General features: G+C 41.3%; 1 protein-coding gene across 2 annotated transcripts in view; it reads left to right on the top strand.

The window, feature by feature from the left end:
- Window positions 1-16,406, top strand: part of STXBP5 (syntaxin binding protein 5) — a 933,640-nt gene that overhangs the window by 507,604 nt on the left and 409,630 nt on the right. For both annotated transcript variants that reach the window (XM_069235194.1, XM_069235193.1), the window contains exons 15-16: window positions 2,636-2,856; window positions 3,454-3,623. In XM_069235194.1, the coding sequence (XP_069091295.1) occupies window positions 2,636-2,856; window positions 3,454-3,623 (391 nt within the window). The remainder of the gene's footprint in view (window positions 1-2,635; window positions 2,857-3,453; window positions 3,624-16,406) is intronic.

Raw genomic sequence — 16,406 nt, 5'->3', positions numbered from 1 at the left:
AGTAGATTTTTCAAGTTTTGTTTTCTTGTTTAAGCCATTAACAATTTCTCCTTCAAATTGTCTTTAATTTAGACTACATCATTTACTGAAAGTTAAAAATTATGTTTAAAAAATAAATATTTTGATGTTGATGTTCTTGATGAAGTGATTGAAATTGGTCCCTAAACACATTGAAATATATACGTTTTGTTGACAAGGAGGAAATGGAATGATAGGTTTAGCTATAAAATTCAAAAGACAAAGCAAATGTAAAATGATAAGAGCTGATGAAAAAACATCAAAATGTTCCAGAGAGTTATTCTGCTTCAATGCAACAAGGAGAGCCATTGTATAGTCTACCCGCTGGGGTAAGGTAAAAAAAGACCTGATGTCATCAACTGCAAAAATCTGTGTGCTTGGAGAGGGTAGCTACACATGTACAAATAGTACCATTCAAGGTGTATTGTTGTCTGTAAATAAAGGCCAGAAACTCTTGGTATGCAGCATAGTACCATCATGTCAGAAAACTTCAATCATGGGTCTCCTGCAGTGGAATACATACAGGTGCTGCCATAATGAAAACATGAAAAGCCTGTTGTCACATGGAAGCATAGCTTGTGGCTGCCAACCCTGAACTGAATAAGTCCTTGCTTTGTGGTATCCTGCTATGCTTGTTGCAGCTGGCACATTCTAATATAAAATGCCCTTCTGTTAAAGCTCATATGTCTGCAGTAGATGAGGAACAGGTTTCCCACCACTAGTCTTACAATATTGACAAAATTGATAAAACCTCCATTTACTCCTTTGTGCATTTCAGACTTCAGTTTTTTGGAAAGCTGCAAGGCTGTTGCACTTTGCATAATCCAGAGACACCTTAAATCAGGTTTTGTGAGGACGAGGGTGCATTACAGACATGCCCTAGATAATTTCCTCAAGCCCTATTGGATTCTATTTAAACTAACCAGTTCTTTGGATTGATCTATGTTATTTTTAATAGCTAATTTATTAAAGCAGGTAAATGTTTGAAAAATCTAATGCAGAAGAAGAAAAAGTCGCCCTTCTGTAACTACATGTCACCAACTGTAGTATCATTTCCAGTTTCTCATGCAGCCTTCACTCCTCCCCTTTGAGTCTCATTGAAGCATACCTTAAAATGATGATAATGGCCTATGGAGCCAGGTTTGGTAATATGTTTGAAGGATGTGGCATTCAAAGATACTAAACTTGGAGAGGTGTGGTTGTAGATATGTATCTTTTTTGCTATTATTTATCTTTATTTGTCCAGTCTGATTTTCTCATCAGCATCATTTTTGGTGCTGCTCATAACTAATAAAGCTGTGTAATTTGTTAATGTATTTGATGTTAAGCCTACAAGAGGTCATTGAAACCTGATGGCAATAGAGTAAACTAAACAAAAAGGGGACATTATAAAACGTCTCATGCCATGTGGATGAGTGTGATATTTAACCAGTCAATGTTTAATAAAATATCTTATTGCAATTCAAGAGTTATTAATAGTCCCAGTGCTGTCAAATTGATTTTTAGCCAAGGCTGATGTTCCTGTTCCCCTGCCTTCAGTTGATGTATATGTTAGTGGTATAGGTTTTGACCATACAGCAAGTTGTTGCTGGTGGTGAAGAGAAAAACAGTTGGCCAGAGGTGGTATTTTTACACCTTCTCCTTGAATTCTTGACATTACCTGGATCACTGTTCTTAATTTTCCAAACCTCACTGTTTAAGTACCAAGAGGTCTGTGACAATAGCTCAGACTGAAGGAGAACGATGTTGTTTATCTTAATGCAGAATTGTCCTATTCTGTTCATTAGCTGTTCCTCCTTTAGTGTTGAACAGAGAAGTTTTGGAAATATCTACTAATAGTCTTCTACAGGAGGTCTTTAAATCTAAGTGTTGTTTGTGTTTCATAGGGAGGTCAAATAGTTTTAAGGCATGACCATTTGGAAATGTATAATCTCAGTAGGTTTAGTGATGCTGTGTAGAAGACTTAGGACATTGTCTAATGGAAGGCAGTAGCAGAGCCTCCCACAGACAGCAATGGATGCCTCACCTTCACCCCATAAATTCCCTTGCCTCGTTTGGAATGTGAGGGAAGTTAGTGCTGAGAGAGCCTTTGACAGTTATGCAATTTAGGACATCCTCGCAACACTGATAACAGTGGTGACTTATGGGCCGTTTAATTAACCGCGCGTCCAACATTGTTTTGGCCAACAGATTTTCTGTCCTGGTTCACCATTGAAAGCATGAAAAAATGAAATGTTACCAATGCACCAGGAAACATCTCCCAGTCTGCTGAGGACATTCATTAGTTATGTGAGTTGGGGAGATGAACCTCCACTTTGGTGATGGGCTTCATCTCTACGGATCATGCATAGGACAAACCTATGCCACCTCTCCAATGCATCCCAGAACTTGCACCACTGTTTTCCCCTCTCCCCACCCTTGAAAAAAATAAAATGTCCACATACATTTAAATTTGGTGCCCTCTGCCAAAATGGCAGTTTGGCAGCCAGGCTACCAAACCATAAAAAAATCCTTTAATTTATGAAGTGAAGTTTTTAGTAAATATCAGGTAAATATCAGTCTCAAATGATGTACATGATATTTAGTTTGCTTTAGCATTTTCTATATTTTTTTCTAGTAACGCTACAAGTACTATACAAGTTAAAAACAGCAAAGGTATTTGAGAAGTCCCGAAATAAGGATGACAAAGCCAATACTGACATTGTAGATGAAGATCCATTTGCTATTCAGATGATCTCTTGGTGTCCAGAAAGTCGAATGCTGTGTATAGCAGGAGTTTCAGCTCATGTCATCATCTACAGGTTCAGCAAGCAGGAAGTTAATACAGAACTAATCTCGGTAATTATGTTTTTTTAAATATATTTTGTTAATGCTTTTTGAAATATTTTTATTTAAACCCATTCACTATTTATGATTTTTTTTTCTTAGAATACTTTTTCTAATGAAACAACTGCTAACAGTTTCAATTCCTTTCTTTATGATCCATATTAGTAAATGAAATGTCACCTGTTGTCTTTTTGGACCTCTATTTCTCCTAATTACCTGCTAATAATGAAATAGGACATTAGTATTTCTTGGCTGGTAAGGCGATTTCATATCTACTACTTGAAGCCATTTGATTTGACAATTTAATGCACTTCACTAACTTGTGTTATTTTTTTATTCTGTTATTCTTTTAGGCAATTGTGTTGTTTATCTCTGTAGTTTAAATTGTAGGATGCAAACATGTTTTTTTATCAAACAGGTGATTTCTACAAATTTGATAAAAACAATCAGCTATTGTGTTGGTGTTTACTTTAAGGTGATATGATTAGTTTGTTCCCGAAAAGCATGAGCAAGGAGTAGTTTCTATTTGTTTTTTAAAGTTACAAATATTGGGGCATTGACAGCCTGTTGGATTTCAAGACACATTATGATGAATATCTTCTTTCATAGATGCTTGAAGTTCGGTTACTGTATGAAATAAGCGATGTGGAGTCTCCGGATATTGAGCAAGTGCCAACTCCTAGTGGAGGTCCCAATTCACAACCTCTCCTCCTTCAGTCCCATGCATCTACGAGTAGCGGTTCATCTGATGGTCTTCGTGATAATGTACCATGTTTAAGGTATTTATAGCTTAGCACTTTACAGTTGCATTTCTAATTCCACCCTATTATTGTTAAGTATGATTAGAAATTAAATTTTACTTTGAATTGTTTTTAGTACCAAAAATAGTGCAGAACTAGCTGCAGCACGTTAGAGCTTTTAAATGACCCCTTGATGGAAGAGAGAGAAAGGATGACAACCAAAGGCTACTGATCATATGTTTGCCTTGAGCCTACACCATTTGAAACTTTCATATAGTATTAGTCAGTTCTTCACGATGGGACTCTTATTTGCACGAAAGGTTCAATAGATCAATGTATATGCGAGATTGTAGCACACAGTTTTTAAAAATATTTGTTTACCAGCCAAATTCAAATAAATGTAAAATAAGAACAAGACATTTGCTGACTTTTTTCAAGTAGCCAAAATTCAAGTCAACCAGTACATTTGATTGGAAATATCTTCCAAAACGTACATTAAAAGAAAAACAGTAAATGGTGCCACAATATAAAGTCTGCATGTGACATTTTTAAACCTCTATTGAGAACCTAAGAAGACTGAATCAATAGATTATTTGGATTGGGATCTTGACAGTGCACAGGAGCATAAAATTCAGATTACAACAACCAATTTGGTGTGGATTGCCCCACCATTCAGTGATATAGGATTGAAATAATTCAGCAGATTAATGACTGTAGAAGTGAACATCGAGCTATCCTGGAGTCGTGTTTACTAGGATTGTTCCTGCATAGAGGGAAGGAGAAACTGGACAGTGGTTTTATAGATATGTCTCTGATCTTGGTGAAATGCAGAATGGCAATGCACTGGAAGTGATGGGAAGTCCTGCTCATCAAAACCTTAAGGTCAGATGTGATTGATGGACAGCTGCAGTGATAGGAGACTTGCTTACCATAACCAGGTAAACCACTAGACATATTAAGTTATAAGCGTGGGAGGCCTTACTTGAAGACTACACAAAGAAGTCTGATGAGAAACCCCCATCTGAGAGAATATGGCCATCGCTTACAAGTAATACACTGCAAAACAATAGGTTAAAACTGCCAACAAAAGAGGAAAGGAACGACTTGTTCACCTTAGTTCATTAGAATTCTTGTAGCAATACAATTAAGAGAATGTTTGTCCCGTCTGCACAGTAAAGAGAACTTTGTGAAAGACGTGTAGAGTGACGATCGTGAAGATGTTTATTGTTCCTTCCACCGAGGGAAGACACCTGCACTGTGAGGATGACAGGTTTATATATTATCTTTAAAAAAATTATCTAGGACTACTGCACTACTTCATCAAGTCCAGAAGGGTAGTAGTTAGGCAGTTTATTTTATCCACTCTGTGAGGAAGACCCAGAACACAGCCCTCCCATGTGCATGTCTGTTTGAATCAAAATGTGTTTTTGTTTTGGCTCTCACTCAACATAATTATTGTTTCCTAACATGTTTATCTTTTTTCTGACTTTGCCTGGTGATGTGACATCTTCCTGTTGCTTTTGCCTACTATGTCTGCTGTTTATGATAGTCCAATTCTCAGAAGTAAAATGGTAAGGAATGATCACTGCAACCTCTTTATGGTTTGTGTTCTTGATTCCTTCTGCGTTAAGGACTTTATGATTTGTCAAAGTATGTCATGTAGAAGGCTGTGGGACAAGGAACAAGTCCTCCTTGGTGCAAAGAATGTGGATATTAGAATGAGGTTGTCATCTGCAGCATCCTTTCTTGCCTTGGTGGGGAAAGGTCACCAGTTTGCCCTGTCTTTTTCCCTTTATGCGGCTTCTGCCATTTCTAGAGATGAGTGTGGAAGCTATTCATTGTCGCTGGCACTCCCAATCTCAGCCAATGTCAAGAAGGCCAGTGCTAAATTGGTCGACATTAAGTGGCAAATGGTCGATGTTGAAGCATTCAGTGTCAACGCATAAATGTTTCAATGTCAAGAGGCTTATAATACTTTCAGTCGATGTACCTGTCAACATCAAAACACATTCGGACAATAGGGGAAGGGACTTCGAAGTGTCTCAGTCTCCTCCTCCTCGACGAGAGCTGGTTCACCTTCTCTGTTACCTTCTCCATTTCCATGGGATTAATACGTTGTGGTGATAGTTGTTTAAACCGTGATTGGCGATCAATCCATTCATGCTGCAACACTAACTTCTCCTCAGAAAGTTCAGCCACAACAGCCTCCGCAGTCTTCAGTGGAGGTCCCAGCTATACTTTATATAGGAATGCCTGTTAAACAGCCTCACCAAGATGACATGAAGTCTCCAGGCGAAAATCATTGGGGGCCAGAGAGAGATCACCATCTGGGCTTTCCCACAAGAGTTACAGGACAGGAAAGAGAATCCAGAGCGTATCTGTTGTGGAAGACGTCATGGGTTCTGCCATTCTGAGTCAACTAGTTCAATGAGGTGAACGTGACACAAATCGTTATCTCAGGATTCAGGCTGAGCATTTAGCTTGTCACCTGGTTGCTGCAAGTTTCTTCTTGCTTTTCTTGATTCTGTTCAAGAAAACATGTCCCATATTGACTGTCTAATGGATTTTATGAGCTCTGACATAAAGGTGCAAAGACATTCAGTCTGCACACTACCGCACCTGAAATCAGTGTGTCCATGATTTTTTGATCATCCTGATGAAAACTCAAGCTTGCCCTTTTGTGCCATTGGTCTGGACTCATGGAAGCTCTCATAGATACCGTCACAAACCCTTTCGTAGTCTGTAGTAGCTCAGATTAGCAGATTCTGACCCAGTTAATGGTGGAAATGGTACCAGCAAGTTCTTGGTTGTAGCTACTGCAAAGAAGTTTATTATAGCTATATCAACTACCTTTAATTCACCAAACAAGGGAAACAGAAAATAGGATGCATTTAAAGATGGATCTGTCAGACTTTGGTTGAAATTGTCAAATCACCTTCTTTCTCTCTGTTGAAAAAGTAGATGAGGTGGTACAGTTATTCTCTTTCAGATTCAATGAACCTATTTAAGGAGAAGGTCTCAGAAGGTAACAAGAAAAGATGCTCCTGAAGTGGTTAAAAAAGGAATGTTGACACTGTAGATCTGACTAGAGGTGACATTTATAATTGGATTTTTATGAGACATTCTTCCTGGCTCAGGTTAATTTAATTGATCTCTCAAGCTTCACCAAAAATGGTGGAATTGCCTTTCAGCGTGTCATCTCTTTTCAGATCCCTGACAGAAGAGGAAATCCAGAGGATAACGGGTGCAGAGACCTTGAAGTCAGTGGACTTGGAGTTTCGGAAAGAGTTCTTACACATACTATTTAAATCCTTTCAGCAAGAAGTAAACAATGTTCACACATAATGAAAATAGCTGGAACAAAGACAACAGCAGGAGCCCTTTCAGTGACAATATTCTTGAGGAAGTAGTAGTGGTCAACTGCCTTTCATTGCTACTTGGGAAGCACCTGCAAAGCAATGACTGGATCATCCTCCCTTACCTATCAAGCACCCCAGTGGGAGGGAGTGTTTCCAGTAATCTATCTTCATGACTGAAAATAATGAACTTATGTATATATTTGCTACATATTTCTAGTAATATGTGGACAGTCAGGTTTTCCATCTCTCTCCATCAGATTCTGTTGAGAGGTTCAAGTCATGCAGTGTTGGAGTAGATGGTTCAAAAGACTCAAACACTCCTACTGAAATGCACAATAGAATGAGTGCCAAAATATCAGTGGAACAAAAAGATCTGCTTCCGTCGTTCCCTAAGTAGAAATGGCCCCATTTCAAGAATTCTGCACTATTTATAATCTGATAAAGGCAAGCAGGTGGGTAAAAAAATAATTAATGCCCTATATGAGTGCATGCATTTCATGATATATTACTGATCTCCAGTATGGCAATTAGATGGACACTATGAATTTGTGTGCCATCTATTTTCATTTACCCCTTTTCTTAGCTCTCAATTGCTTTTTTACAGTTGAAGATAGATAAAACTCACTATCAAAATAAGGTACTTCCTTTTGGACTGGCGTTTAGCCACTGCTTTTTTCGAACATTGTAATGGTATGTCTAGCATACCGCGACAGCATAGGATTGTTCATTCTTTATCCAGACATTTGGTTGATAAAAGCTTCTCTAGAGTGTGACTTAAAGACTTTGAAATTAACAGTCGATTTTCTATTCAAAGCAGCACTTTAACTGAATGTGAGGAAATATATGTTGATTCCAATTCAAAGAATTAAAACTTAGGGGTAGGTTGATTTCTTTCAGCATCCTCAGTCCCTCTTGAACACACTTTGAATGTGTTGGTTGATAGGATTTCTTTATTATTTTCCTGTGATCTCACTCCTTCCTAGGGTAATCAAAGGGTTCTGACAAAACTACTGAAAGATGATTCTCATCACTTCAGATTGGCATCACCTATGGTACTGCCCAGACTGTTTTCATTCATACCTTCTGGTGCTCAAGAGACATCTGATAAGGTTGAATCTGCTTCCCAGGATATCAGGCAGAATCTTCCATCCAAACCTTCCATCGCTGAACTTAATTGCCTGTCTTCTGAGAGCTTGCAGTATAAACATTTGTCCCTACCCGATTATTGCATGGCTATTCTGAGAAAAGTGATGTGTCCTTCAACAAGGTCTTTGTATTAATTCAAAGAAGTACTGCTTAGTGTCTATCAGCAAGCAGGTGGACCTAAAGACAAGAGACAGTACTATCCTAGCTTCTTTTTCCTGCAAATTCTGGTTTACAGTTTTCTTCTATTAGAATGCATTTGTTTGCCGTCACTCACTTCTTACTGTAAGTCTCCTTTTCAGGTGTATTTCTTCAGTATTTGAGTATTTATAGAATTCTTTCAGGATCTTGTGAAAATGTTTTTTCCAGGTAAAGGCCATCTCCCCCCGCGGTAATTAAGTGTGGTACTCTCTAAACTGACGCGATCCGCCTTTGAACCAATAATGGTTTGCAGCACGTTCCGTGGAAGATTGCTTTTTAAATGGCTGTTACATTTCCCAGAAGGATGAGGGACATTCAAGCTGTCTGTAATAATGAACCATACATGGTTTTTCGGCGTACTAAACTGACATTAAGAATTCACCCTTACGATTCTCCCGAAAGCAGTTTCTAATTTTCACATTAATGTAATTTCTTGTCTACTTTCATTCCAAATCCAACATCCCCAATAGAGAGGTTACTACCTACTCTCAATGTCTAGAGGGCTTAACACTATTATTTGTATGAGACTAAGCAAATTGTAAGTACAAAGTTATCTTTGTCAATTACGGTGGTGGCTAGAAAGGCTTAGCTTCCTCTAAACAGTCAGTAACTGAGTGGATAGTGTTTTCATTATAACTGTTCTGAACATTTAAATAGATCATTATCTAAAACGCCTAGGGCCCTTTCCATAAGAGGCAAAAGTGGCCACTGCTGCTGTGATGGGAAATGCCCCCTTCTGTTACATTGAAAGGCTGCCACTTGGAGGCCAGTAAATACTTTTGCTAAACATTGCCTGGTGGGCCAGGCCTCCCTTCACAACGTTTGCCTAATGGGGGCTTTGCTGTGGTGCTAAACACACCTTTAAGGTTGGGTTAGGTTGCTACTAATAAACCTTTTATGAATGTCTTGGGGAATCAAATGACAAGAAGAAATCTTACTTGTAGTCCTAGTTCTTCATCATGGGTATTCTATCTGAATGAGAAACTATTGCTGCACATTGACTGGTCATATAGCAGGCCACATGCTGTCAATCACACTGGAAGTATGAATATGGGGAACTGACAGGTAGCTCAGACGGTGAAATTCTGCAAGTGGGCGGCAGAGCCCAGGTGTCCTAGCTGGGTCCAAAGCTGGAGTTAGACAGACACTGCTGAAACAAAGGAGATAGGCAAGTAAAAAAAAAGAAAAAGAAAAACTACCACAATCTTTTCTATATTGTTGTAAAGAGTGGTTGCAGGGGAATGTTTGTATGTGTTTGTGACACATGTTGGTATGGACCTTGTGTAGTGTCTCTTTGTCCTGAAAGTGTTCCTTTGTCAATCTGACCATAGCACTTCAATCAACCATGACATCTGGCAGACCCTCATAGCATGTGCAGTGATCTGTTTGTATATTGGGAACACTGTTGGAAAACTAGATCATTCTTGGAACACCATGACAATGCCTATCCATGGAATAATGGTGGCTGTTCATGGCATCCTTAGTTTGGTGGCAGCTACCTTTAGTATAAAGTTGGTCCTGTTATAATGGTGGCCTTTTTCCCCCTAATTAAGGCATCTTGGACATAATGGAGCCCATACTTCCCATAAGAGCAGCTTTAGCTCAATAGCAACAATCGTAATATAAGTGTGAACATTCCTGAAATGATGATGGCAGAAATCCTTGTTGTATAATTGTATTTGTTTTCAGCATATAACTGCAGAGCTCTGCTAGAGAACTGATGCCTGAGATTTCATGCCCCAGCTGTCTCAGATCCCTGGTTCCCCTCCACCCCCAAAAATTATCCTCTCAAAAGCACAAACTTTGCATTTAATGCTGGCTGCTTGGCCAATCATACTTGGATAATTTGACCCAGATTTATCTTTGGTTCTCCTGTCACAGCGTATCTGGAGCTGTGCAACTCCACCTCCCTCCACACAATTCCAAACCTCCAAGTGATAGTGGCTGGTGGGTCTATACTCAGTTGCCCTCATTGACTAGTGTTCAATATTTCAGGAGTTGCAATATTAAGTGTTAGTTATGGAAGAATTAATCATTTTCTCTCAAAATTGGGAAGGAGTCAAAATAGACCAAGTATACTGAAAACCTGTAGTTTTCAGTTACCGCCACAAATAAGCTTCCCATTTGATGGGGTATTATCAGTGATTATTAGCTACAAATGGAAATTCTGATGAACCTGTGTAGCTGCAGGTTTCTTGCCTCAGGCACCAGACTTAATTCAATATTTTCTCAGCAGTGCTCCCATGTGCTGCTAGTTGGTGCCATGCACTTTGTGTTGTTTGTTCAGCCCCGAAGTGACGTAGCAGAGCCACATATAAGTTCCACCCTTGAGGGTCAGCATTAGTTCCTTTCTTTCTAGTCATTCGAATATAGGTCCGGAGCTCGATCCAGTTTTTGTTTTCAGTGAGTATTCATTTTCAATCCAGTGTGGAGGGGAAGGATGTCCCCACCTAAAACTACAAGGTTCAAACTATGCTGTGACTGTTAGAAACTGATGTTGGAACGCAGCTGTATGTCAGAGAACATTGAAGAAATCACAAACCTTACGTAAGCCCTGCTCCTGCTCCAAGTCGCGAATGCAGACCGGCTCTTACTCTCAAGGTCAATCCCTGGACTAATCTTTGTTGCCCTCAAGATCATCAGGTTTGTCTAAATCAAAGAAGAAACATAACTGGGCGAGGCGGGATTCAATCTCATCCCGTCACTTCCTATTGAAAGAGATGCCGCAGAGTTGTTAAGGTGTCAATCTGTCTTTCTCCTGATCACTGATTGAGGAGCCAATTACGCAATTGATCTCAATGCACCCTCGTACCAGAGGTTACCCTGTAGAAAATAGAGGTCTTTTGGCTCCCTCTGGTGCACCTTCAGGCCGCAAGGTTCTGCATGAATCTCCAGTCATGTTACCCCGGCAGATTTGTCCCCTGATCTGTCTGATCCACTTGACCCTGTTGCAGGTTCTGTACAGACTGTGGTCCATACTTCAGTTGTGACTCCAGGCCTGTGCTGATCTCTCTTTCTTCGACACCAATACTGACGTCGTTGGAGGGTGATCTGTTACTTACTCCGATGCCTGACCCTGAGCTGAATCCGTCTCGCCCCGAATTGAAGGTGTGCTCCAACTCTGCTCTGACGCACCCCATTTCTGTACAGCCGCATTCTGATACTGTACCAACACTGGCACAGACCTATCTACAGAGGCTTCATCACGTTTTTGATTCTGAGTCAAACCAAAGTCTACGACCCGGAGATGACAATGATGATGATGGAGATGATTTACCACTGCAGTACGATGTCAGGTTATATATAGATGTACAGGAGGCGAGTGGGTTTCATATTTCCCCTGATACGGAGTTAATTTCCACCTGTGGGCCCCCAACAGAAGAGAGTGCTTCCTTTGGATTTCAATGTGATGCTCTGGTCTACAACTGCATTTTATGGAAGTTAAAATTTATGTCTTCTACCTAGCCTGCATCCTCTGAGTTTTTATTCCCTTTTAACAAAGCCCTAACTTATACTTTGATGGGCATTTGGCCCAAGTCTTCCTCCTGCCTGCTGGTCAACAGGTAGGTGGCCAAATGCCACAGACTGGCATGTGGCGTTCCTGATTTTCTTCCAACATCCTACTCAAGAGGATTTGGTAGTCCAGACTTCCACAAGCAAGGTGCATATGAGTATCTGATTCATTCCATACCCCCCTCCCTCCGGAGAGGACTCAGGGGATTGAGGTGTTTGGGAAACAAATGGCCAGTCAAGCCTTGAGATTGGTTAATGCTATTTGTATGTTTGGCTTCAACATACTTGCCCTCGGAATCATGGCTGGTGAGATATTGCTGGTAGTTCCTGAAGGATTAAACCAATCATGGTGATTAAAATGCAGCCAAATGCATGAACTGTGCTGGCCTGGATACTATTGTTTCTGGTGTGAATGGTCGGCTCTAGTGTGGTGCTCCATTGCCACATGTGAATGCAGTCCACAGGTTTATCAGGCGATGTGCGGGCATCCCTTATGGATATATTTGTATTGATCCTGCCTATCTGGCGATGAGGCCGACTTTGCCTTGGAACGTTTAAGATGAGTCAGGCACAGCATAGTCTTTAGGTCTCTCAACCCATGCAAGACACTTCCCCCCCACCAGTTTCAGCTTTCCAGGGCCACTCAAAAGGGTTGGCATACCGGCAGCATTAGGCTTCCCTTTCCCCACAGCAGTCCTTTTGTTGCCAGGGACGGGGTTTAGGCAGGTACCACGAGGGTCCCTAAGGGCACCATCTTCCAAGACTCTCTCCCCTGCAGCTTTAGCTACAAAGTTGCTTTAATTTGTCATATAATGAGTATGCAGCGGAAAAGGCAGACAGGATATAACACTTTCTCCCAGGTTGGCAACTCATCACATTTGACAGATGGGCCCTCCAGATCATACAGAAGGACAATGTCCTTCTGGTTCTTTCCTACCCACCACAGCTTCTAGAGGGGCACCTTTCCGTCTGCTGCAAGAGGTGCAAACTTTACTTTCCAAATGGCCCATTGAGAGGATTCTGGATATGGAGGCAAGGACTGGTGGTTATTCCTGATGTTTCCTTGTGCTGAAGAAGAATGGCGACCTCCATTCTATTTCTAGATCTTATGAATGTCTTCCTGCAGAAGGACAGATTCAAAATGCTCATGCTGGCCTAGGTACTGTCTGACATGAGTCCTGGCAACTGAATAGTGTATTTGGACCTGCAGGCCACATGTGTTCATACACTTGTCCTACGGCCCATAGACGTTACTTGAGATTCAAGGTAGGCCAGGAGGTTTTTCAGTTTGCCAATCTCCCCTTTTCTTCCTTAACAGTGCCCTCCAGGTATTCACGAAAGTGACAGCAGTGATCACAGCCCATCTTGGGAGGTCGGTAGTACCAGTTTTCCCCTACCTTGATGACTGACTGTTGAAAGTGAACTCACCACAGTCAGTCGGGTGACGCCTCCAGGTGATGGTCAACCTCATGACATTACTGTGTTTCTCAGTCAACGTGGCAAAGGCACACCTGACTCCTTTGCAGAGGATCCTTTTTATAGGAGCTGCTTTGACACATTACATTTCAGGGCTTTCCCTCCATCACAATGAGTCCAGGACTTTCTGGCTATGATCCTGATGTTTCAACCTCTGTCCTGGGTCGTGGTGAGAGCGATTCTGAGGTTTCTGGGCCTGTTAACCATCTACATCCTGTTTGTCATCTATCCCAGGTGACATATGTGGGCTCTGCTGTGAAATCTGAAGTGGGCCCGCACCATGGAAACCTATCTGGTTCCATCCAGGTTTTGGGAACTGCAAGAGATCTGCAGTGGTGGCAACTTGACTGCAACTGTACCAGGTGACAGACCCCTGTCTCACCCCGAGTTGATGGTGGTAACTGATCAGTCGCTGCTGAGCTGAGGAGGACTCTGGTCTCCAGCGGAAATCTGACTCCAATCTGTTGAAATAATGGGTTTTTCACCTGGCGTTGAAAGCCTTCCCGACGTCCATTAAAGGGAACCCGGTACAGCTTCTCACAACAACATCTCCCCAATGTGGTACTGCAAGAGTCAGGGCAATGTGGGGTCCTGGGTCCTCTGCCAAAAGGCACTGTGCCTCTGGAGGTGGATGGAACATTAGGATAACTACCTGAACATAAACCACCTGGCAGGATCTGTAAATGCCAGAATAGACAAGATCAGCTGGCGGTGCCTGGCAGATCACAAATGGCGGTTGCACCTGAGGTGGCACTGGGTATCTTTTTACAGTAGGGAGAATCCTGGATGGATCTTTTTGCTAATGTTGAGTACATACTGTATCATAACCTTTGTGTTTTGGAGTTTCCAATAAAGCTCTCATTAGATGATACATCCCAGCTATTGTGGAGAACAGGTCTCCTGTACGCTTTTCTGCCTCTTCCTCCCCTGATCCGAGTTCTGAAGAAGATCAGCAACAGCCGGGGTCAAGTCATATTAGCTGTCCGATTGGCCAGGAAAGTGTGGTACACAGAACTTCTGGATCTGAGCACATATGGTCGATTAGGTAACTGTCTGGGGAGGTTTTTCTTTCACAGCAGCAGGGCAGGGTTGACACCCAAACCTCTACAATCTGTACTCCAGGGGTGGAGATTGAGTGTCAGCAGTTGGCTGCTTTTGATTTACCACCTGAGGGCGTGGATGTCGTCCTTGCTACGAAGTCCATTTACTCTGAGCATTGGGACAAATTTGTGGCCTGGTGCGGAGTCCATAACACAGACTCCTTACAATCCAAACTGCTGGATGTTTTATTGTTTGTTTTGTCTTTGTCCTAGCAAGATCTTGCAGTTGGCACTAATAAAGGTTATTGGTCAATCCTTTCAGCCTTTTTGCATTTGTCAGACCAGCACCCTTGTTTGAATTACCTGATGTGTGGCTTCTCCAAGGTTTAGCACACATGTTCACCGCCAAGCAGTTTGTCATGCCACAGTGATACCTTAACTTGGTCCTGACCTTCTTCACAAGCACCAACTTTGAGCCAGTGCACAGTTGCTCATTGTGTCTTCTGACTCTCAAGACTGTCTTCCTCAACGAAATGACTTCAGCTTTTCTTGTGAGTAAACTCCTGGCTCTTTTTGTACGCTGCACTACTCCACCTTTTTTTAAACAAACTGATGCTGAGGTCTGAGGTAACATTCTTGCTTAAAGTTATGACTTCTTTTCACGTTGGACAGCAGTCCATCACTCTTCCAGTGTTCTTTGCCATATCTCACCCATCAAAGAGGAAGAGAGACTCAATCGACTGGACCCTGAAATGGCATTAAGCTTTTATATTGAGCACAACAAAAAGCATCCGATTAGCTATCACCTTTGTGTGGGTGTTCTTTTTGGCACAGAAAGGGAAGGCTCAGGTGAATATTTCTCTGCTATAGGATCAGCTGTGAATTGGCCAAAAACAGTCTCCGGTTGATCTGGAGAACTTGTTCATTTAGGGCTAATGCTGTTGCTGCTGCAATGGTGTGCAAATCACCTCTCCTTGACATCTGTCATGCCGCTACATGTGCGTCAGTGCACTAATTCACGAAGTCCTTCTGCCATAACAGCCAGGTCTGACAGGAAGGACATTTTGCCTGTTCAATTTTGCAGGACTTTTGGTTTTTGTCCACTACATCGACCCTCCTCCTTGAGACGGTAAAGATATGTTATTTATGTAAATGTGAGAGGAATCTGTGATTAAAAGTATCCATCAGAAGAACATGTTACTTTCCTTCAGAACCCTATTTGTGATGGTACCCTGTCTAACTGCAGATTCCTCTAAAAAAAGTCCCAAATTAGACACAATGTCAGAATTTTGTGGGTTTATAGGCACTGGGAAATTAAGTGTTTTGCCCAGAGTTACAAAAAGTTGAGCCCATGCTGGGACTAGAACTTGGTTCCCCAGTTCCAGCTCAGGCCTTAAGGCCATATCTCCTCCTACCTTGACATGGTGGCCTGCCCAGCTTTAGATTTTAACTGAAATTGCTCCCAGTTTTTCTGCAGTTTACAAAAATGCACCATCAGAGTGGTGGGAAGTTCTTAGTTTTGCTAGCAGACAAGACGGATTTGGCACAGACAAGGCCTCTGCTTCCCTAGGAATTTGGCGTCCTGGTCACCAAATTTAAAATTAACCCCGTATATCTAGTCTAGGACATCAGGAGCACGATTGGTGTCAGATGTAGGTCGATTGGAGCCACACTGCTTTTAAAAGGCTGTTGAGTAAATGATGACATATTATTAATTAAATATTCTTATTTATGTATAAATAAATGATATAGAATTTTTTGTTCCCTAAAAATCACTTTCATTATCACATTTGAAATGAACAATACGATACCATTATATCCACGTTTCTTTGTGTGCTGGATACACTGTAGGTTAACTAACGTTTTAAAACTAATCATTTCTATCCAAGCTTTATTTTGTGGGTTGCTGACTTAACTTGGTTCAGTGAGAGCTTCTAAAATGTTCTCACAGCGCAGCGGTACTGTATCATTTCAGTCACTACTGTTAGCTTGAGTAATGTATAGTCAGCAACACCTCCGAATAGAGGGCTAGCCAGATATATAGCTCAGTGAGATGAACAGAACATCCTGAAGGTCACAGTTTAGGATCC

Source organism: Pleurodeles waltl, chromosome 5 (genome assembly GCF_031143425.1).
Source record: "Pleurodeles waltl isolate 20211129_DDA chromosome 5, aPleWal1.hap1.20221129, whole genome shotgun sequence".
Lineage (NCBI taxonomy): Eukaryota > Metazoa > Chordata > Amphibia > Caudata > Salamandridae > Pleurodeles > Pleurodeles waltl.
The sequence above is the reverse complement of the archived record's forward strand: the minus strand, read 5'-3'. Positions and strand labels throughout refer to the sequence as shown.